This window comes from Puntigrus tetrazona, chromosome 1 (genome assembly GCF_018831695.1).
Source record: "Puntigrus tetrazona isolate hp1 chromosome 1, ASM1883169v1, whole genome shotgun sequence".
NCBI lineage: Eukaryota > Metazoa > Chordata > Actinopteri > Cypriniformes > Cyprinidae > Puntigrus > Puntigrus tetrazona.
In genome coordinates this window covers 9,197,353-9,221,804 of record NC_056699.1, presented here as the reverse complement: position 1 = coordinate 9,221,804, position 24,452 = coordinate 9,197,353, and the positions used below count along the sequence as shown (strand labels likewise).

Genomic DNA, 24,452 nt, shown 5'->3' with positions numbered 1-24,452 from the left:
TACGGCGGATTTCATGTTGAATTGCCAAGCACTGCTGGCTTCTGTTTGCCACTGTATACCGATTAACCAAACCCACATTTACACTAACGGCTTCGTTTGATGAAGATTAATTAACTTCATATTTAAGAACGATATCAGCATTTAAATCAGAAAGTAACTCGCGATGAACGTTTCAGGACTTTGTAGAGCATCATTTTATCCACACATCTGCCTGAAGGGTTTCTAGAAATTACCCACTGAATTGAGTTTCACCTACTCATTTTTGAGGTTTCATAAGTAATGTAGCTATACAATAGGTTGCTCCAAATAAGCAGCACAGAATCAATTTTAGTTGAATATTTAGCTTCTGCGGTTGAGAAACAGTGTAATTAGCACTATTATGAGAATGAGAAAGAGCTAAAGGTTTGTCTCAAGGTTTGTCGCAGTTTCCCTGACAAATAGCAAGCTATTGTTCTAAGTAGTTATCATTACGCTTAGTTTAAGAGTGATTCTCACTGTCATTGTGTATTATCTATTGAGCAACGCTTTCAATTAAGGCATTGTTTAACCTGTGGGTGAAGGTTTCTTACAGGAAGGGGAAAAATCACAAATGAGATCTCTAATATCGTTGTTTCTTTTAAGTGAGTTTAAATGGTGAATAAATGGAGCTGTTACTCAAGTCGCTTGCTTCTCTATATATATATATATATATATATATATATATATATATATATATATATATATATATATATATTTAACATTTAAGACAGTTCAAGATATTCTTATAAGACCAAATAAGTGTGATTCATGTCATATATTGCCAGATTGAATGAGTAAAACGAAATGCAAAGATGCATCACGTTGTTCAAAAGTGACAGTAACAATTTAAGAAAAGATTTATTTCAATAGATCTTTCAATAAATATATAAAAAAAAATATTCCCATCCCTAAATCTTCAAACGGTAATGTACAGAAGAACATAGAACTTTGTTCTCGTCTGTACCATTAAAGATTTGAACAAAATGTTCCACGGGGCTGTTTAATATGCATACATAATGCATATTTAGACACTGCACCTGTATATCATGTCACACTGCTATCTTTATAAAAATGTTTTACAGCATACTAATTTGAGTTTGCAGCACACACGCTATTCCATATTGTCGCAATATGATGGGGCATAATGTTTGCGTGGGAGACAGAAACTGAAAGTGCGTCAGTCACAGAGGTTAAGCTTTTGGCTTTGTGCTTGTTTGTGTTTGTGAGAGAAGAGTTTGGCTAAAGACACAGAGGTTTGGCTGTGTGAATGTGTGTGAAAAGCAGACTCTGGCTAAAGTCACAAAGGTTGGGCTTTTGGATGTTTGTGTGTGTGTGTGTGTGTGTGTGTTCTTGGGTCTTGGCTGGGGTCCAGTCAGTGCACCAGCAGCAGAAACAGAGCTGATAGAATATTAATGGACTTTGACGGCAAACATTAAAAACCAACCCTTTAATCTGACACAGGCCATTTCCTTTCCCTTTCCAGCATGACATCCAACTGTGTCTGTGTATGTTTACTGATGTGACTGTCTGTTAAACCAGGTGTGCATCACCGCCTGCATGCCTTTGTGCGTGTGTGTGTGTGTGTGTGTGTCCACATCTACAGCGGTGTGCATGCACATCTAACAATCTTGTTTGTGAGGTTTCAGGCCTGAGCGTGTGTATGTGTGTCTGCTTTCCGCAGTCATCAACATAATTAGAGAGAAACACTCTTACCTGACGGCTCAAAGGAAATTAACGAGGCCTGATTAATTAGTGCTTAGCCTCTCCTCTGCGTTCCATGACTCTGCATATTGAAAGGGCATGCCGCATACAATGAATAATTCAGACGAGCTGATTTGGATATGGATCTATAGCGTGTTCCAACTAAGTACATTCAATTAGTGACATCATTCAAACAGCACAGAAAAGACCCTCAGGCCTCTGCCATTAACTGCAAAATCAGTTTTATTCACAATTAGTGTGCACAAACTATCCCAGCGCACTTTTATCCAAATTATAGTTTTTATGGTTCTCTTCTATTAATATTCTTCTCTTGTCTATTCTGTTCTCATTTTGTAGAAACGTCCTCTAGGGAGCAAAAGTTTTCAACAAAATCTCAGATTTGCCCAGACAAAAAAAAAGTTTTAACATGAAGTCTTCAGAGTTTTCGATGTAAACTCAAACATTTCTCATCAAATTCTTCCAAAATAGAGACATAAAAGTTTTAGTTCACACAAAAATGACAACCCTGTCTTGTTTCATAAGAGAACCGATGCTGTGATGCATCCCGACTCATGATATTTTGTTCATTGTTGAATCATTCTCATTCATGTACTGACTATCCCTTATGAATCACATGCCTGCTTTATCTCCCCTCAAAGAATGATTCTTGAATGAGCAAGTGACATTCAAGAGTGTGTTGTAAAGGAGAACGCCACAAGCTGGACATGGGAACGAGGCTCAAAAACGTCACGATGCAAAATGATATCACGTTGCTTTTGTACTTACACTAAACCCTAAACCTAAGTGATAGCATTAAGATAAAAATGCATTTGCTGAAGCATTCATGCCATATTAGCTTGCCGCCACAATTTTTTGTGATTCAAGTTTCAAATTAAAATATGGCTTTCTGATACGAAACGCATTTTGGGAGACACAAATAAAGAATAGGGAAAAAAATTCTATTTTAATATCATATGAAATATTATATATTATCATGGAAATCTTGTCAAGTATTATTCACTTTATAAAAAAAAAAATTCATTACACGCTGCCCCAAAAACATATTCATATGCAAATTAGATTACCTTGTATCTAATGAATAAACTCAATTATGGCCATTTTACACACATTTTGCAAAAAGAAAAATGGTCCATTAAATCATTCTCTTTATACAAAAAAAATCCTGAAAACTAAAATGCATGTTCATTCATGTCTTTTTTATTTATTTTTATTTGTAATTGATTCCCGAAGTCCTCTTCCGAGGACATAGCAGAACCTATGAATGAAATATCTTCTTTTTTTTATGCTCTGAACAATGTAACGGCACAAAAAAAAAATGTTGGGGGTGTCAGGAGGGTATTCATCTATAGCTTATCACGCTGGATGGACAGCTAAACAAATCAATGAAAGAATCAGAACGAATCTTTCTTTGAAAAGTGCTCCTCAAAAATGTTTTTTTTTTCCTGTTCAGCGGAAGAAAGAAAGTCTTAGCGTTTCAGAGCAGGATTTTTTACAGAATTTCCTTTTGTCCTGAGCAATGAAAGAGCCGTCTGTAAGCAATAAAGTTTTCTTCTGCAATAGCGCCGCTTGCCCGAAAGGCAGCAAAACGCTACACAACTATTTACAAATGTGGGGCTTAAAGGCATTAAAGCAGGATGTAAAATTGCACTCACACAGAGAGACGATTTGCCGTTCTTGGTTTGCTTTAGTTTAGTATTCACTCATATGCCTGTCCTGCGGAAAACAATTTCACTCGCCTGTGTGTGAGCACAGCAAACAGTGACAGTTATTAATACGAGCAGGTGGCAAACTGACAAGCGTAAGTTTGTTTAGGACGGAGATAGACGGACAGACGCGCACATCATTTACAATTTCCTGTATGTCTCCTGCTCAATGACATGAGAAGGGTAAGTGAACGCGTGCGCCGGACTGGCATTTTTCTGCGGCGGGATAAAGGTCACGGAGATGCGTATGTGTTCTGCAATAGCGTGACAGATACTCCCGATGATCATCCTGCACCACGGCTCCCTCTGACTGCAGCATTTTACACTAACGCACCCCCCTCACTCTTCCTTTCGGCTCTCTTCCTTCTCCCTTGTTTCTCCTCTTTATCCGTAACTCTCATCCCTTTTTCTTCCCTCAATTCCCTTGCTGTTTCAACCTCGATCGTTTATTCGGCCCACCTTGAATTTTCTCATCTTTCTCTGTATATCTCCCATCCTCTCTCTCTTTCTCTTTCTTCCTCTCTCTCAGCTCCAGGTGATTTACAGGGCTGCTCAGCAGTATCTGAGTATCAGCACTGAGTCTGTGTGAGGAATAATAATCACCATGCAGTGAAAGAGGCACTGCAGAGAGAGAGAGAGAGAGAGAGAGAGACGGAGAGAAAGAGAGAGAGAGAGGTGGAGAGCGTGTCGTGAGAAGAGCAGAGAGCAAACAGAGGTAAGAAGTGGTTGCGCTAGAATACACACACACACTCACTCGCACACAAACACACACAGACATACAAGTGCGGATTAGCGCACATTAACTGTTGCAGCGGGGTCATCAACCGACTGCGATACAAAGTCACGGAGGAAGACGGGCACCAGTGCCCCTCAGTGGACAAAATCGAGCACTGTCAGTTTCTCAAGCGTGCTGCGAATGGAATGACATCAGAGCTTTCCTACACACTCTTTAATAATAACGTTGTGCCTCGGGTCTGCCGTATATTTTGCCGGATTTATACTACTTTTAAAACATCTTTTTGACATTTTTATTGATAGTCTAGAGGGGACAGGATAAGGAGCAGGGAAGGGATAGGGATTGAAGGCTTGCATGAGAAATTCCATGAGCGGAATTTGAAATCTTGGTTCATGCGCACTCTGGGATCAGAATATTAACATGATATTTCTTAAGGAAATGTAAAAAGAAAGTTTCAAAATTCTAAATCTGCCATGGTGTCGGCATGGTATTTGCATAATGACTTCTTTATTGGGCTATCCTTTCTCACACCGACAGCGTTTACACTACGATGACAGCGCTCGATTATTTGTATTGATTTGAATGCAACCGATGTAATCATAATAATCAAATCAAAATGATGACATTCATAATGGTAGAAAAGATTTCTTTCGGATGAATGATGCAATTCTAAACTTTCCTTCCAACAAAGAACCCTAAAAAAAACCTTTTTTGTCTGACAAAAAATATTGAGCAACTTGTTTCAACAGCGTATTTAGAATCATTTCTGAGAAATTCTGTGACATTGAAGACATCACAGGGTTTTTTTTATATACAAGTTTATACACACTCTTTTTCTGGAGCATAGCCTAATGTTTGCTTACTGCCTTTTCCTCTGACTGTTTTATCCTTTACATATATGAAGAGTTCATTTGCAAAAACAGATAACTGATAACAGATAAGTTTTTTTTAATTGTGCATTCCAACTTAAAACAGCTAACTATCACACAACACAAAAAAAACCATGATAACATATTAAAGACATGTTGATTAAGTATTTTGTACAAATTATGTTTCTATGAAATATTAGATATTATTATGAGAATATCGTCAATTACTACTACCATTATTACACTTGTTATCTCATTTCATTGCCCCAAAAACACATTAATATGCAAATTTGATTTAATTTGTAGCCATTGTATATAATAATAAAACTTATTTATGGCCGTTTTACACACATTTTGCTGAAATAAAAATGGTATATCAAATCATTTTGTTATAACATATATATATATATATATATATATATATATATATATATATATATATATATATATATATATATATATAATTAAGTGCTCTGAACAATGTAATAACACAAAAAAATTATATATATATTAATTCCTAATTATTTTTTCTGGGTCTCAGGAGGTATCTAATCATGTCAACATGATTTTTGAAATTTTTTGAACGTTATTTGTTTTTGCAAATAATATCTTTAAATAAATAACTCTCGAATTAAAATGTATATATAATAAATAAATAAAGTCACAAATATATTTTTCCCATTTAAATGTTAGTTTTTGTTTAAGGCTTTTATACACATTGCGTGACCTTACAGCGCGTTTTCCCCATTATAATTAGTTTAATGAAGCCAGACATCTAACTTCAGTCAAAGCGCCACAGCTGAGTCAAAGTCAAACAAGTGTAAGCACTTAATTCCTAGAGGAACCAAAGTGCATCGTCTGAAGCAAAGCTGTTTAACCAACCACACGGTGTTTGGGACAGATTAAGCTCTTGAGTGGAGGGCAAACTAATCCATACGTGATTGGGCTTTGACTGAATGAAAGATAATGATTAGGTGCATGTTTGACAGTCGTTTCTTGTCTTCCTGGTTCGTTTCGCTGAGAACAATGCTCCCTTAATGAGGGTGTCCTGATGTTAGCAGCACTGTATGTGTGTGGAGGTGATATTTATGGCTTTTCGCTCATCATCGTCTGAGATTTCCACATAAAAGTCTCCATTGTGCTTTACGAAGTAAACAGGATGCTTCAGCTACAGCCTTGCCTTCATATGTGTGTGTGTGCCGTGCATAGGAATTCCACATGTGTGTGTATGGCTATATATCTGTGGCGAGACAGAGAAATTTAATGAATACCCACTTGTGACGAAAAGCTACACCCACACACACACACACACACACACACACACACACACACACCGTCCCCTATTGTCCATTTTATACTGACCAGCAACCAAACAAAGCGGTTCTTTTACAGACACCAGAAAAAAATAAAAACAATGCATAATGAAGTGAGTAAGGATGTCTTGCAGTTTGTGTATAATGAGCAGTATAAGTATGTCCCGTGCCGGATGAGATATTTTCACATGCAGATGAGCTCATGCTATATAAGACGGCGTTTTTAATCAGTTATGCTACATGCGGTTTTGCCTACGAACATATGCACGAGCAATCCTGGCTCTGTTTCCTGTCAAAAACTTTCACTGAGGTGACATGCGACGAGATGAAAATAAGCAATCATGCGATTTTCACAGTCTCTGAACACAAAACAATAAATTCGTACACACCTACACTCAGCGGCCCAGACAGGGAAACACACCCCTGTGACACACATAAATTCGAACCGAATGTCTCACGACACGCTGCGGTTGCTGTGACAATAACCCTCAGTGTGTGTATGCGTGTGACACAGAGGGGCGTTATTAGGCAGAGCACACTACACTCTTTCAGTCCGCCCCCCATTCTCAGTTCCTCTCAGACGCAATCGCTCATCTCTGTGAAGCCTTCATCATCTAGGTTCATCTCATGACGTCCACTGTGAGAATAGGCCCTTTCTGTGACAAAGGCATAATTAAGATCCAGTGATGGGGAGTAGCTTACTAAAAGTAGGGAACATCCGTTAACATCCGTGCTTCAGAATGACAGTATTTCCACTTTTTGCAGTTTGCTAGTTAGTTTTCAACGAGTACGGGTGAAATATACAAAGCGGCAAACAAATTTAGGCACTAATTAAATGTTGTAGAGTAAATATGAACTTTTTCTGTCCCATATGTTGCATTTTAAAATACCAATTTATTTTAGCGAATCGGTGCACCAGTTTAATGAAGTTATTAGGATTGTGTCCATGCAACTTTTTTGTTCAACAGGCCAAAAAAACCTTATACATATACACAGTACACACACAACTATTTTTGATGCAATTAATAAATGCTAAATGCTTTCAAACTACTAATCGCAATTAATGTCATCAAATGGAATGGATTTGTTTGTTTAAAAAAAAATAAAAAATTTTAAACTTAGTATTTATTCAATTAATTTTTACAAATAAAATCATATTTTGTTCAATTTCACTACTGGTAATGACATGTTTAACATGAAGTCTGTTGTTTCTGTTAAGCAGATTTTTTAGAAATTTAGTGTAAATGAATGGAATTTAATATAAATAATGTAAATATATGTATATAAGTGTAAATGCTGACTACCATTGTACGAATAAGAAAATAACATTTGCAAAAAGAAGTAGCTAACTACTAGCATAGCGTGACAATTTCAAAATACCGTCCAGCTCTCCACTCCCTTCTGCAACCTTCCTTTTTTTTCCCTGCTAGCATTTTAGGCCATAAAATATTCAGCCCATTAAATGCAAACATTAAATCACTCTGTGCTTTAATAAATACCAATCCACTGGAATAACGACCAGCATAAAGCATCATAAAGACACCTGACAATATTAGGTCTCGCTCTTTAAAGACCAGGTTGTTGTAAACATCAATTTCACGAGTTCCTGTTCATTTTACACTTGAGTGTGATGAATGTAAACTGGTTTGGTTTACTGTCCACAATGAGGGGGCTTGAGCCGACTCCCACCTCCCGGACGTATTTAATTATAGAAATTAAGGTGGAGTCAGGGTGGTGGAAGGATGCCAGGAGAACTATCAAAGGAGCGAGTTAAACAGCTGTGTATATATCCTTCGTGGCATGATTAGCAGAATTAGACGAACAAGCTCCTCCTGAACATCCGTTTGGAACTCATTTATGATGCCTCATGTATCTATTACATACTGTATATTTACAGATGTCATAATTAATTAATACTTTTCAACATATTACTGAGAGAGAAAGAGGACAGATGACCTAAAATGATGAGGGGAACAGAATCTGGACGCAACGCCAGATTCGAACCCTCATTTCTCACCACAGATCAATGTGTCTAACCACTAGCCTGCGGCTCAAACAAATGTCAAATGTTATGGGGAATATCATACTGTACGCTTTATCAGATCCGAATAGAACTGATGGCTTACAGGGCTCCTAAGGGAGATTGTTGTTCATGTTTTCTTATGAAATACTTAAACTGTCACAACCACTGTATTTTAAGCAATGCTGATGTAACCTGAGATCAGGTCAGCGATTGTGGCCAGACGGATATAAAAATTTGATACTACAAAAAGCAAAAAAAGGTTAGTTCAGCCAAATTTTGGTCATTATTTACTCACCGGAATGGTGTTTGAAACCCGTATCACTAACCCTAAAAGCTTAGAAGAGAGCAAAATGGGGGGAAAACAGTTGATAGCTGCGCCTCTGGAAATACACAACATATGAGGAGGAAAAAAATCAATCCATTTAGCAACAATAAACAACTGCAGCCCACAACTCAGCACTAACGGTGCGTGATTGTGCGTGTGACAGAGACAGAGTGAGAGAGAGAGAGAGAGATAATATACTTTAGAAGAAAGTGAATAAAAATCTTTGGATGCTTAATTGCATGTTAACTGGAATTAAATTAAATGTAGTGATTTTTTTTGCCCCACTTAAGTAGGACTTAAAGGGATAGTTTACCCCAAAATGAAAATTAATCATTTGCGCACTCGCAAGTTGTTCCAAACCTTTTATGTAACCTTTAACAACATTTATATTGAAATGTTGGTAACACTTTAAAATAAGGTTACAATTAAGTTAATATAACTTAACAACATCAGTAAGCAAGAACTAAGAATGAACAATACCTATTCAGTGTTTATTAATCTTAGTGTCATGCATGATTAAAATCACAATTTGTCATTGTTAACATTGGTTGATGCACTAACACGAACTAACAATGAATGATTGTATTTTTATTACCTAATGAGTAAATACAGTAATAAATCTATTTTTCATTGTTTGTTCATGTTACTTAATACATTAACTAATGTTAAAAAAACGATATATATTCATGTATTCATATTTATAACTACACGTCTGCAATTATACATTTGCAATTTAGTACATTATATTAACTTCAAATATATATTAAATGACACATTACAAGTGCTATTTTTAAGTCGGTCAACACATAAATGTGATTATTTAAAAAAAAACATAAGAAAATGTAAACATTTAAGCACTATTAAAGTTGCACTTATGTACACTTGCACAAAAGTAAGGGTTAAGGCTTTGATTTTCTGTAAGTATAGTTTTTTCTAAAGTATACTATTAAGATTTAAAGTAAACTACAAGTGCACATTCGATACAATTAAGCGTCCATCTTTTTCACAAGAATGATTAGATAAAACAGCTAAACGGTGAAGGTTTGAAGTTGACAACCATCAGTTAAAATTGGGAAACCAAAAGAAATGCAAATGTGAAAATTCACTTTGACATTTCCTCTTGTTCACTTATTTGATCATATCAGTTAATCGGGCATTTCCGCTGCGCGCGCTGTGAAATACTGTGAATTTGTCTCTCCTCATAAGCCGCGTTCACTCGTCAGCCAGCGCACAAACACATACTGCAACTGCGACATCTCAGCGGGAGTTGTCTGACCGTGTCGTGTGACTGAAGCCCGAGCCACAGCTTGAATGTGTTTGTGTGTGTGCATAGATATCAGACGTTTGCTTTCTTCCTAGCTGCTTTCCCGGCACAAACGTTTTTAAAATCCCTTCTATGTTGTGAGAACCCTGAAGAACTACTGTGCGAAAGTTGAACTTCAAAAAAAAGCCTCTCCATCTCACGTTCTGCTTTTCGCTTAGCAAAGTGCTTCCTTTAAATTACAAAGAAAACGAAGCACTTACGGCCCACATAGTTGACAGTCTAACTTATGTTCAGCGAATCTCCCAACACACACACACGCACACACAATCTCTTCTCACTGCTGCATTTCCAAAACGTCCTTCTCAGGTCTGTCTTCTTAGATGTATTGCCCCTTTTATCCAACCAATTAGGCGTCAGCATTTCATCTCCCAGGAAACGTGTTTGTGGCTTTAATTGGCCATTTGATTTGCATCGCTTTGATTTAATTCTAACCGAGTGAAGAGTTTTATTTTCGCCCAGGCGGCTGTTGTTTCCCCCGGGGCCGGTGCCACGTGTGAGTGTGTGTGCTGGTTGTGTTCATGGGTGTTTATGGGTGTTGCTGTATGTGTGCGCATCAAAAAACTGTGTGTGTGTGTGTGTGTGTGTGTGCGATCCAGATTGAGAAGGGTGTCGGATTTAGATTCAGGGTTAGAAAGTGTGTTGCCTCGGTTGCTTTACTTTCAAACATTTTTAGCATTATTTGAAGCGTGGTGGGTGTTGTTCTGAACACTGTTACACTTGGGCAGTGTGAGGAAAGCATCATGCCTTATCTCTGTGGGCTTCCTGTCGACGTGTACAGGCAGGTGTAAGGGATCACACACACACACACACACACACAGAGGAACAGGCCCACAGGCCCTGGCTTGCCCACACACTCATTTTCCACCAGTGGGATGAAACGGAGGGGGGCGGACGACTGTATAGTGGTGTATCCAAGGAGAACGACAAGTAGTTTTTCTTCTACATGAAAAGCGCTTTTGCAGCAAAAGCGCACAAGAGCAAAAGATTATATCTATAGAGTCTCCTATAGAGTGTCTTAAATGGTGCAATATTCAAATAAACAAACAAAACTGGATAAACAAAGCAAGTAAAGAGTACAATCTGTGGTTGTATGCATAATAATGTCACAGTAGTATGTCTGGCAGCCTCGAAGGCTATAGTTCACAACCCTCATGAGTCCCGGTGCTGCTGCATTTAGCCATTATTCTTCCACCCCATCATCACGCTGTTCACACATGGACTGCGAACAATGCCGTAAATGTGAGGAAATCAATAAAACAAGCTTATTTTATTTGATTGACACTTTCTGACTGCACATACATGAACACATCCCGCGGTTGGACACGCTTCTGTGTAAATGGGCAGTTAGGAATTAGTGAGCCAATGCAGTGGCCTAACAACGTGATGAAAGGAGGACAGAAAATCTCATCTCATCGTTTTTATCTTCTTCCCTTCCTGAGTTTCTTTTCGCAAGAAAACGTTGAGCCAAGGTATAATCCCTAATTACAGTCCTATAATTAAGTGTGCAAGTCCAAACAGACCAAAATGCTAATTAAAGACTGTGGCCTTTATTGTTGGTTATGCATACTGATATATAGTGCATATGTAGTGTCAACGTGATCTCATTACATTGTAAAAAATGCAGGTTATTTTTTTTAACCCAACCGCTGGGTTGAGACTGTTGGCTTGTTTCTTTCCCAGCGTTGGACAGTTTATTTGTAAGCCAGTCATTAGGTTAGTGCAGTGGCGTAGAGGACGGACAAGCAGGTCATTTAATAACTTCTGCTGAGTTTAGCCAGATATAGTCAATTGCATCTAATATTAGCAATATTAAGAGGATTTGGCATTTCCAGTTAATGCAGTCCCATTACATTCTTTTTATTTTTAGGAATAATAGTATTATTAGGATACTTTTATTATTAAATTACAATTAATTTGCCCTGCAGTCATTCATAGATTAGGCTATTAGCTTACTCCTCATCAAAAGTGTTTTTAAAACAGATCTATTACAGGCCTATAATTAAAATGATTAACACAATGCAAATTGAGAGCAGCTTTATTTCATACATGTTTTTTTTAAAAAACAACCTGTTTAACGCGAAATGTGTTTTTGTCTCATGTTTTTTCACTATACGGGTCACAAGAGAAATATTATAGAACAATTTCAGATGTTTCTATATCATACTGATACTGATGTTAAGACAACAGTAACTCCTGCGCAACGTTTGAATGTTGCTTGTGTGATATCCATCGTCTCGCCTTTGTGGTTTAAAACAGAAATATTCCAATACTGCGATGTAACATCAGAGCATGGGCTTTGCATCCTATTCAGAAGTGAGCTAATTTACATTTAATTTAGTCTATAAAGTCTTTACTCTGCTGTAAATTATCTTATTTCACACAATGCAACATATAGAGATGAGACGTTTGATGGAAATGCATTTGCCTGATTTTATTTACTATGAAACTGAATTTAAGTTATTTTGATGTTAAAATATGGCAATGGAGTCTGCATCTTTTAGCTATAGGTTTATATATGTTTAACCAGCGCTGGGTTGCCAGATAAACCAGAAAAGCTTATTTATTTATTTATTTTTTACCTACATTTTTTTGGAGTGTAGTGTTTGCACTGCTGGCATTTATTTTTTTTTAACATTTATTTAAAAAACGCAATGGTCTAATTTGTCATCACAGCTGTTTAAAATGAAGAATACTTGAAAGCATACATACAAATCAATTTATAATCGTTTTGTCATTGTATAAAACAAATAACTCGTGTTTTATTAATAATCTTATATGGAAGCCATTAAAAAAAAGAATGATCATTATTTAAAGAGTGTTAATGACTGAGTCAACTAAAAAGTTATTATTATTATTATTTTTTAAAATGCAATTAAAAGTGTCTTTATGCGTGAGTCGTTGAATCATTCATTTAACTCACTGAGGAATGAGAAACATATTTAAATTTAATAACTAAATGTTTTATTGCCAACAAAGTTTTTTTTTCATTCAGCATTGTTGAATGAATCAGACACTGATTCATTTACCTACAAGAAACAAGTAACTGCCTTCTGAGGATATGACTTCTCAATTTAACCCATTTTTTAAAAATATATATTTGTTCAAGCTATAAATATTTTAACTGTAAAAAAAATGTAAATACAATTTTTACAATGTTTAAATTTTCTGCAATGTTTAAATCTTTCAACCTGCAATTTTTAAAAAGGACGTTTCTGGCATACAATTTCTGGTGAATTACATTTTATTCCATTTACTAATTAATCACAGAAATGTTATACACACACACATACATAGTAATATCTAAATTTGCCATAAATAGCTGCTCTCTCTCCCTCACTCTCTTTTTCTAGTATTTATTTATTACCTATTATATATTTATTATCTTTTATTTCTTTCATTACTCAGGGGTTTAAGTATGCAACTCTCTCTCTCTTTGTCTGACAGGCAGTGACAGAAGCAGCCTGGGGTGTTTGAATAAAAGATGAATACTCAGGCTGGTTCATGACACTGGGGTAACCCTGAACTGTAACTGTAGAACCACAGAGCTACAGTCAGACCACAACAAAAGGATCACCCCTCGAGAACCTTCAGTACGGGGATCCAGGGAATCGGAGAGCCGAGTTAATGCCGGCTCAAATATGAATGCAATTCAGTAAGAGCTGAATAGGAAATGACACTGGGACTCTAAATGCTCGAGCTTTTCCACTCAATGCCAGCAGTGTGCTGAAGAAACAATACGTAGCGCTAACAAAGAGGTGTGTTATTGTGTGGGTTTGTTTGTTTAATTGCCTACTCTGAGTGTGTGTTTAGTTTGTGCTTAATTGTAAGAATGTGTATTTCTGTGTGTTGGTTTGTATGGAATTGATGCCTTTAGAGTGCTGCCAGCACAGGAATATCTCTAATAATAACCATCAAACATTTGGCCAGATGATATTTTGGCTGCAGAGCTAGGGTATGGCGCATCGTTGAAAGATTATGAAGAATAATTCTGATCCCAGCGTTTCTATTAGCATTTTTTTAAAAAGGGGTTTCCGTCAGCATCCATCTAGTCAACAAAATCACTAACAAAAATATTTGTTTACATTTTTGGGGGGGTTTTGTTTTGTTTTGTTGTTCCATCAACAAAGGGCTGAAAACAACTCGAACGAATAATTTTATTTCAAGCTGTTGCCAAAATATGATGAGAAAACTGCAACACTGCAAGATATTAACAATGCGCTAGCAATGAATTGATAGAAGGAAAATATTGGAAAAGAATTTATTTAAATAATCCAATCATAGTACACTGGGGATCAACCCGCATGAGCTGGAAGAACTGAATACCGGTAAACTAAACCACTTTGCAGACGGATTAATATGTTCACTCAAATGCATCCTATATATAAGTAGATGAGATTAGTCTTCAAAATCCACAACATAAATGTAATATTACTTTTTTTTTTTTTTTACAGAAAATGAAGTGAATACATAAATGACTGTAAACTAAGTTATGTGGTACTAAGAAATAAGAATTTAACTAAAAATATTCTAAAACAACTTAAACACTCTCATCTAAAACACAAAAAAGAGGGCCTGTTCACAGCAACGACAATAACTATAATGATAAATATATAGTTTCAAAAATCACACTAAACTAAAGAAGAGTTCACACAACAGCTATAATGCTAAAAGCATGGAGAAACAATATCACTGGAATCCCTTATTTTTTCCAGCTCATGGACAATAAAAGCACTGATAGAAATATAGGCTACTGATATTCTGAAATACTGATTAGTCATTACATGTTGAGGACAGACTAAAACAAACTGAACACTCTTCCCTGTCTGGACACAGAGAAAGAAACAGTTAAAAGTCATGGCCTAGATCTTGTGCTAGAAACTGATGTAAGAGGATGGGAACTTTTCATCTCCTCATGCACCTTTGCTTCTCATCTTAATGTGTGTGTGTTTTCTTGGTTCTGTTGCTGCTTGTCTGGGAGGATGTGGGTAAGGAATACCCTGTCGTGTCTTATTTTGAGGTTGAAACAGTCAAGCGAGCAGGTCTGCGCGTTACAAAACTATGGCAGCCTTGACTCTCTGACTCATTTCAGATTTATACAATGTGGCAAACAAAGCCTTAATGGACACTGAAGGAAGACATTTTAATAAAATTTTGTTTTGCCAGCATTTCTTTCCATATGACCTACTTGAAAATGAAATTTTCAGTTTTGCTTTTCAGAATTACAATTTGTACTGAAAAGAAACACAGCATGAATGTGGGAGGTGAGCTAATTGTAAAGCTTTATTTATATAGTCCATAAAGCTTTATTTGGTATTTTAAATGGCCATTGAATAATGTCAAGCAAGAGTCAAACAGGATTTTATGCATTATCTTAGCAAATTCGAATTCTGGTTGATTGTGTTCTGGTATAAAACATTCACTTTTCAAGATGCAATTGATTCCCCTCTACATTGTTTCTTGCTGAATATCTTGTTTCAATTGAAAATATGTCACATTAAGAAAGTAAAATGGGTTGCGAACGACAATTCACTCTGACTTTCAGGTCTCTGCATGAACAGCTTTTCAGTAAATCAAAAAGTCTCCATATTTGGAACCTTGAAAATATAACAAAGAACATAAGATTGTGCTTACTGCTTTACATATATGACTATGACCTCTCTTCTCAATCAACATTCAGTTACCCTTAAGGAATATACAAGATTACAACTTTACAGGATAAACGAGTTAACCTTGCACTAATGACTGTTGTTACAAAGATATGTGGTGGTCACATGAGAACACCTCCCATCTGGTCATGGCCATCGGTGTTACTAACCTAATGTGTCATCTATAAATTATTAACCTCTCATTTTTCAGTGCGTTACACTTGGTCACTGAAAAGCATCCTCTGTCATTTTTATTGCCCTGCGTTTCACAGATGTCCGACACAATTTTATGGGAAGTACATAGCACTGAGCTTATTTACTGCAAGTGTACATGCATTTGCAGTAAATGGCTTTTAATTGAGCGTCTGACATAAAATGCGATCAGAAAGGCAATCAGAAAACAATGATGCAGAAACAGAGCAAACTCATACTGTATATGCATGCATCTAAATGGGGACCTTTAATTGCTTTACATTATAATATTGATACTAATCACTCCATTCCAAAATTACTAACTTTTGGCATTTTTAGAGGTGAAATAAGAACCACTCTTCCTCTTTTCTCCTCAAAATTAGCAAAAAAAAAAAATCTAACAAACAAAAAAATAAACTTCAAGACATTTTTCAACAATAACATTGCTAGGTCAAACACACACACACACACACACATACTTCCACCATCATTCTCAATCCTTTATAACCATTGCAGTGCACGTCCATGTAAAAGCTTCCATAATGCTTTCCCAATGAAAATCAATACAGCCCTGCAAGAGTGAGGTGAGCATTAGCAATCTCCCCTCATTTCTCTCTCTCTCTCTCTTACTGTATCCCTCCATATGTCTACCACTGTCTCCTGGCCTCTCCATCACTGGTCTCCTCCATTAATTTATAATATATATCTCTGGAGTCGGCCCTCACTAGCATACGCACGGCCCCCGTGAGCATGCAAGTGTGAGTGTCAAGTATATCGACTATCCATCTGACCTGTTGCCTGATCCCGAGCGTGTGTGTTGAGTTACACAGACTCACCTAATGCCCACCTGTCTGACCGTTAACCCTGCACACCCGAGTGGCGTGTCTGCAGGTGTGTGTCGACGCTCACAACATTAACAAGCCTAGTATATTGATTGCCGCTCTGTCTATTCAAATGATAGGAACGTGGGCCGCCTTGGGGACAGGAATGCAGCTGGTCGATAGGTGTTGGCGTGAGTGGGCGGATGGGGGAGGGGCTATAAAAAAAGTGCGCTGCAGCAAAGAGGGAGTTCAGAGTTTCACTTAGGAACATGCTGAGTTGTGCATTTATAGAAGATAGGAGAGATGCAAGATAGAGAGAGAAAGAGAGAGAGAGAGAGACATATATAGGTCAAAAGGATTTCCATTTTCATCGGCATTCAATTCTGAGAGTGCCGTTTATGTATGCTTTCGCGCAAGGGCCTGTTTGCAAATTTAGACAGCAGTAGGGTATTGGCTTGCCATCACGCTATACCATCCCAACATGGAAGCCAAACGCACACATACATCTACACCAAGCTCAAGTTAGGCTAGGTCACAAAGCTCCGCGGTAGAGGAGTTAATTACAGTGTGATCAATAATTGATTAAACCGTCAGAATGAGTCCAACAAACTCACCAGTAAGCATTAACGCACTCTCACCCCAAACTCTTGGCCGAGTATGAACACACACGCAGGAGCACACAAACACACATCCGAATTCTCTATTAAGCATTTTCAGTCGAGAAAAAAAAATGTCAGCAGATTAAGAGGATTGACTCGGTATTGGATTAACCCACCCACTGTGGTCAGGATCACACCAGTGTGGATGGATTGATTAGGTCTTGCGAGGCGCACATCTCCCTAACGACTGCATCAGCTGTTTTTTAGGCTCTGGGTAAAGAGACTTACAATCCGACTGTCAGTCATGCTAAAAAGACCAAAAATGACATGTCATTTAGGACTCAATATCTTGCGTGTAGACCTCGGCGGATTTGGTTTAAGCTCCCAACACCTGTCAGAAAATGTAATGCGATCCCAGTGTTCAATTTAACCATGTCTCTCTATAGTACGAGGCCACCCTTTGGTTCGGGCTTAGTCCAAAGCGCCTGTCAAAGGGTGCACAGGTAATCTTTTTTTAATGCTTCCGTTAAGTGCTAAGCTAGCAGTTTGGATATGCTGTATTAAATCTATGACCTGGATAAAAGTGTAAAGATGACAGATTAAGTAAAAAAAAGACAACTCTGCAAGCCTGCGTAGTTTCTCTCTCAGGCGTTTTATGCATATGCTGTCAAACACACTGGCCAGTTCTGCTCAAAGCAGGTAGACATATATTCCGCTCTATATTTAACACTTCCAAACATGTCTCAGAAAATGAAAGAACGAGGAAAGGAGTAGAAAATAAGGGGAGTATGATGGAGGGAATGATAGAAAGCAAGAGAGAAAGTGAGAGACTGAGCAAGTGGAAAGAGATCTATGGTGGTGTGAGAGAAAATGGGTTACATTTCTCCTCTCTTCGACAGTCTATTTTCAGTAGCTACTCCTGGAAAGGAGAGCAGGCAGTTAGCACCATATAACCTTAACCACTCCACAAGCAGTAACACAACAACAGTACAGGCTGACTGCAGTAGTTGTCACATTTGTTCTTGTCTACAACTTTCTTTAGATCTTGATGGGATGGGATTTTGCTAAAAGTAGAATTCAACTCAGAACCGCAAAATAACCCAAAAGACTTTGACAAGATATGGGCAAAATATTGTACCCTAACTGCATAAAACGATCTGTTATATATCCAGTGAAACCTGTTTCCACCTCTAAAATGTAATTATGACTTTACATCACGCAATTATTACTTCTCGTTATTTCAATCTCCCTATTGTGCAATTATATCTCGCAATGTGGCTTTATATCTCACAGTTGAGACTTTTTAATATCGCTATTGCTACTTTATATGTTAGAAATATTAATATATTTGACTTGGCAGTATGCCCCGATGTACAATTTGACTATATTTCACAGTTGTTACTTTATACACCACAGTTGTGTTTTTTTTTGTCTCACAGTGTGAATACATCTCACAGGTAGACTTTATTTATCTTAAACATTATCCCACATTTTTTCTCTCTCTCTCTCTGAGGTAGACACCGACTTCCATTTAACCTGATTGTTTCTTAGAAAACCTAATTACAGTATACTCAAAGAAACAAAGAAAATGTGTGGAGTAATACAATGGCTATCAGCGTTTTTCTATATTAATACAGAAATATCCCACAGGACTTAATTAATTTAGGTTAGTTTTGGAATCCAAATCTAGTTCAAGCTTGAAGCTTATGCCCTGACAGGCCTTGTAACATTTTGGGCAAATGTTACTCCTTGCTGGCCAAAATGATCCAGAACTAGTACAAATCCGTGATGGACATTCGTAATTGTACAAAACACTTGATGAACATGGCCTGCTTGTACTTGTTGAAGGTGCAATGGTGAAACTGAGTCATAGATGTTTATGTTCTTACCTGTTTGCTGTACTTGACAGTTTGGCAGCCGTAATCGGAGCACTGGTCTGAGCTGAGTGACATGGCGTCTGCATTACCGGTGCCGTTGCCAGTGAAGGTGTTAGTGGGGGGCAGTTCCTGCACTGCTTGGTGCTTCTTGCCTTCCACTGGTGGTGAGTTGGGCTGAAGATGAACTGCAGGCAAAGGAGAGCTGGACTTGTAGTGGCGGGCCAGATCTGGACTTGATTGGTGACGTCTTGAGCCTAGTCTTGGACTGCTTGGGTCTCCGTTAGCTGCAGCACAATAGCGTGCTGCAATCCTCTCACTGGCGCTGCTAGCGTCTTCGTCCTCCTCTTCTTCATCGCCTCCCCCACGTCTGCAGCCATTCACCGTCATAATTCCACTGTATAAAGAACGCTCAGATTTGGCAGTACCGTTATTACGCTTGTCTCTGCGTGGTTTGCGCCCACGTTCGTTTTGGGAGCCCTGGGCTTGTAGAGGGGGAGGTTGTGGACTGAAAAAGTCCTCTTCTGGCTCCTTTTTCCCAGCTTCATAGCCATTCTTACCCTGCGCCCCACACTGTCGTGCTGTCACAACCAAAAGGATCACCAGAATAACTGCAGCAGCACCAGCCAGGACACCGATGGCAACGCTCAGGCGTTGTTTACCCAAAGCTCTCTCGCTGTCTGGGTCACCTGCAATATCCATGTAGAGGGGGACTGCAAGGCTGCGGGCCACCTGAGTGAGAGGGAGAGAGCCATACAGAAAGAGAGAAAGAGCAAAAATGGAAAGTCATAAATGGTGTGTCTGCCCTTTGATAACTGCATCCTCATTTTACAGCTCTGTCTGCTGAACCACACACACGCACACATACACATTCATCTCCACTGCAAGGCCCAGACTTCTCAATTATCATGTCAAGGCTTGGATATTCAATCATAGTTATTCTGCGCAGGCAAGTGTGACTGTGTATGTGAGCATGTTTGTGTAACTTTCATCTTTGCATCTGTATGTTTCTTTCTATCCAATATCCAATGTGGGTCAACAGCAATTTGATGCATGAATATTTATAAACAGCAATATTTTTTTTTAAAAGTGCTATTTTCTGCTAGGATTTCCTAGTTGTGCAAAGTTATGAGTAAGTTCCTGACAAGGACTAAATAAAATAACTACTCAGTTCCAATTCTTGTCACTTGTCACTGTTTTATACTAGCTTATTGTTCAACAGCACAAACTGTTAGTGTTTCACTATATTGAATTACCCTTTTGTCGTGTTTATTTGAACAGCAGTGCTGCACCAATGTGTCTCACCTGTGCATCCACCAGCGTAGCATTGGCCAAGCTCTCGTTGATGAAGACATGCACCAGTGCCGTGGCACACAGGGAAGGCACGCCGCTGTCATTGACCCGGACCACCAATCGGTGCAGACCCCTGTGTCTTCTCTCCAGGGGCTCTGCCAAGGTTATGACCCCACTACTAGAGCCAATTTCAAACAGACGGAAAGGGTTTCCGCCTACCAGAGCATAGCGGAGATCGGCATTAGACCCTGTGTCACCATCGGTTGCTGAGACTGTGCGGACTACAGTCCGAGCCCCGCTAGCCGGTGGCAGAAGGGTGTATGATTCATTAGAGGGTGATGTGATGGATGGCGCGTTGTCATTTTCATCAGTGACAAACAGGGAGACGGTGGCAGTGGCAGATCGTGGCGGTTCTCCGCCATCAACAGCACGCACACGGAATGAGTACGTGTTACGTCGTTCGCGGTCAAAGGATGCAGAGGAGAAAATGGTTCCAGTGTTATTTTCAATAGAGAAAACTTCTTGCTTTCCCTCTTTGCCCTCCTCTCCACCTTCCTCTTCATCATGCTCAACAAAAAGGCTCAACTCTGCATTCTCACCTTCATCTGCATCAGTAACAGTCACCATGCCGACGGGGCTATTGGTGAGCAGGTTCTCTTTGACATAGAATGTGAAGACTTCCTGGACAAATTTGGGGGCATTGTCATTCCTGTCTGTGACCTGGACTACGACAGTAGCAGAGCCCTGCAGAGACGGGGTGCCCTTATCTCGAGCTATCACACGAAATTCATAGCGTTCCCTCTGCTCTCTATCTAGTGCCCCAGTGGCACGAATATCCCCATTATCGGCATCAATGTAAAAAGCTCCATTAACAGATGGGTCCAGTGAGTATGCAATCTCTGCATTCTTACCACTGTCTGCATCAGAAGCCACTACTGTGACCACTCGTTCTCCTGGGGCATTATTTTCTGCAAAATGCACTTCCACTAAGCTCTGGGCAAAAGTGGGAGCGTGGTCATTGATGTCCACCACACGTACCAGAAGGGAACTATTACTTGAGAGGCTTGGGCTACCGGAGTCCACTGCCACGATAGTGACACTATACTCACGAGTAGCTTCGTAATCCAAAAGTGCTGAGGTGTGGAGAAAATATTTCTTTTTGTTTCGTTCAAAGGCATCATCCGTGGCAGGTGGAGGTGCTAGGGCTGTCTCACCCGCCGGTTTCAACGTGAATGGCACATCCCCAACCACAGTGCAGGTAACCGCACCATTCTCTCCCTGGTCGCGGTCTGACACCTGCACTAACGCTACTGGAGTGTCCACCAACACGTTCTCTGGAACCATTGCAGCACCGTCCCGAACAAGGATTCGTCCAATTTTTCGAATTTCCACTATGGGTACATTGTCATTTTCATCCCTTACATTTAGAACAACTGTAGTGCGGTCAGTGCGAGGTGGTTGGCCGCGGTCACGAGCTGTGATAGTAAAGCGTAGCTGTGAAACTTCCTCGCGGTCTATGCGATGCAGAACGCTCAGCCAACCTGATGCTTCATCCAACCTCAGGAGGCGTCTCACTGATTCTGTCGCTGCTCCAAACACATACTCAACCTGCCCATTCACGCCGACGTCACGGTCTGTGGCGCGCACCTGCAGGACAGGTGTGCCAGGTGGGGCGTTTTCTGCCATTTCTGCTTCATACACGGCTCTCTCAAAGCGCGGACTGTTGTCGTTGACGTCCGTGATGGACACTCGTAAAAGAGCTTGTGAGGAGCGGGGAGGGTTACCGCCATCGCGAACCCGTAGCACGAGTTCATAAGAATCTCGTGCTTCACGGTCTAGAGGGCCTTTCACAATCAGCTGGGGCTGTTTCTGTCCTTCAGGTGTGTCGGCAACTTGCAGTTCAAACACACTGCTCCTGCTGGCAGGTCCTGCCCCTGTTTCTGACCCTCTCCTTCGGTCGCCACCATTCCCATTAGTAGGCCCGTTCGCAGGCCGCCGCAAAGATGACCCCCCATCTCTACTGTCCTGGATAAGCTCATACCGATCAATGCCATTGCGACCAAAATCACGGTCTGTGGCTGTGGGTAGAAGATAGAGAGTGCCGATTGGCCGATTCTCCTCAACAGACAGCGTGAGCACTGGTGAAGGGAAAGTGGGGGTGTTGTCATTGATGTCTGTGACTACAATACGGCCATCAAAGAGATCCACCCAACTCTGTAGGGGACCTATGACTGACACCTCAAAGTTCAAAAAGCACTCGTTCTCGTCAAATATCATCTGACACTGCGGCAGCTTCTCTCTGTCAATCCTCTTGCTGCCTGTAGTAAGCTCTCCGGTGACGTTGTCAATTTTGAAGTATTCTGAGCCAGATTCCAAAGCAAAAGTGACATCACCAGTCCCGATCCCAGAGGTGGACAGCCCCAGCTCTGAAGCCACGTTCCCAATATGCACATCGGCCGGCCCCTCTTCTGCCACGCGGTAGCGCAGCACTGAATTGGCGCGCGGGAGCTGAGTCAGCAGCTGCAGGATAAGCACGAGGTAGCAGCGCGCGGAGTGCACTGCGCCAACGCTCCTGCTCCCCATGACTCTCTCTCTCTTCCTCTCTCTTCCTTTCACTCTCTATCTGCAGCTTCCTCTGGTCCACGGCAGGCTCGCTACCGATTAATCTCTATAAACGCTTCCTTCGGCAAAAATCTTATTTTCTCCTGCAGTCTTTGAATTCCCCGGTCACGTTTTCAACACGATACAATAAAACATCCACTTTGCGAAGACCTCGGCATCGGCGATAAGTCTTTACAGCTCTTTTACGGACAAGAATGTTCCTTTGTGTCTTTTAGGAGTAAACAGGAGTCAAATTTGAGCAGTTTAAATGACTTTGTCCGGCTCATTGAGATGCTGCGGAGCGCGGGCTCCTCTCGCGCTTTCAGTGTTTTAAACTGCAATGCAGTAGAACACAAAAGAGATCTGTCTGTGAATTCAGCTCTCACATTCGCATCCCAGAGCTTGCGCTACTGGCTGGGAATACGCCAAAGTGCTTTACAAAGTCTTTTTTTTCCCGATATCGTATGTTCTCTTACCTTAAACCCCAGCGAGAGGAAAATCGGAAAGCTTTCCCCGCAGTCTTACGCGCGCGTGCCAAGCTCTTATAGATTCCTTTACGGCGAACTTGACAAAGAGAAAAGCTTTTCAGTTCGACTTCTCAGAGCACGTAATTTAGCCACTTATGGAAAGATGGTGAGCAGGATAGAGAACTGGCAACAAAAGCCTTTAGTAATTCCTCCGGAGTCCGTAGTGGATGTGTGTGAAGTGTTTGAGGAAAAGTCCCGCATTCTCCTCCTCCCCTCACCTGCACGTTCTACTGCACTGCATGTGAACGTCCCTCAAATGATGCTGCAGTCTCTCCCTCTCTCTCTCTCTCTCTCTCTCTCTCTCTCTCTCTCTCTCTCTCTCTCTCTCTCTCTCAACCTCTCCCTCTCTCTTCCCCCTCCGTTCACTGCAACACTTCCCTCGCTACGTAACTCGACCGTTCAGATGAAACGGGAGACCGTGAGTGTCTCGAAGGAGCTCGCGCTTTCCTTTTAACCAGCCTAAAAGCGCAAATACAGGGGGGTGTGTGTTTGCATACGACCACAAAACAAAATACCTCAGAAGCGAAAAATACACTGATGGTACAACTATACAAGTCCAACGAAGCACTTGTGTAGAAAAAAATCATTTAAACAAAATCCACAACGTGTTCTATGATCACAGACTTAAAATTAAACCTATCGTTTGAGTCCGTTTCTTTTACAAATGTGCATCAACAAAGCACAAGTTGTTCACAGTGAAAGGCATTTTTCTGCTGTAATGCAGAGATGTGAGACGCAGAGATATAAAACTACAAATGCAGAGATAAAAATATATATAAAACTGAAAGTGGTGTGCACGTGTACATAGACTACACACGAAAAGGAAAAAAAAGCCATAACAACAATTTACATTTTAATTGTAGCTTA

General features: G+C 39.8%; 1 protein-coding gene across 1 annotated transcript in view; it reads right to left on the bottom strand.

The window, feature by feature from the left end:
• Window positions 1-23,921, bottom strand: part of pcdh7a (protocadherin 7a) — a 31,954-nt gene extending 8,033 nt beyond the window's left edge. The window contains exons 1-2 of the mRNA XM_043247536.1: window positions 20,470-23,921; window positions 19,180-19,896 (exon numbers count right to left, since the gene is read on the bottom strand). Of these exons, the coding sequence (XP_043103471.1) occupies window positions 19,180-19,896; window positions 20,470-23,040 (3,288 nt within the window). The 5' untranslated portion in view covers window positions 23,041-23,921. The remainder of the gene's footprint in view (window positions 1-19,179; window positions 19,897-20,469) is intronic.
• Between the last annotated feature and the right edge of the window lie 531 nt (window positions 23,922-24,452).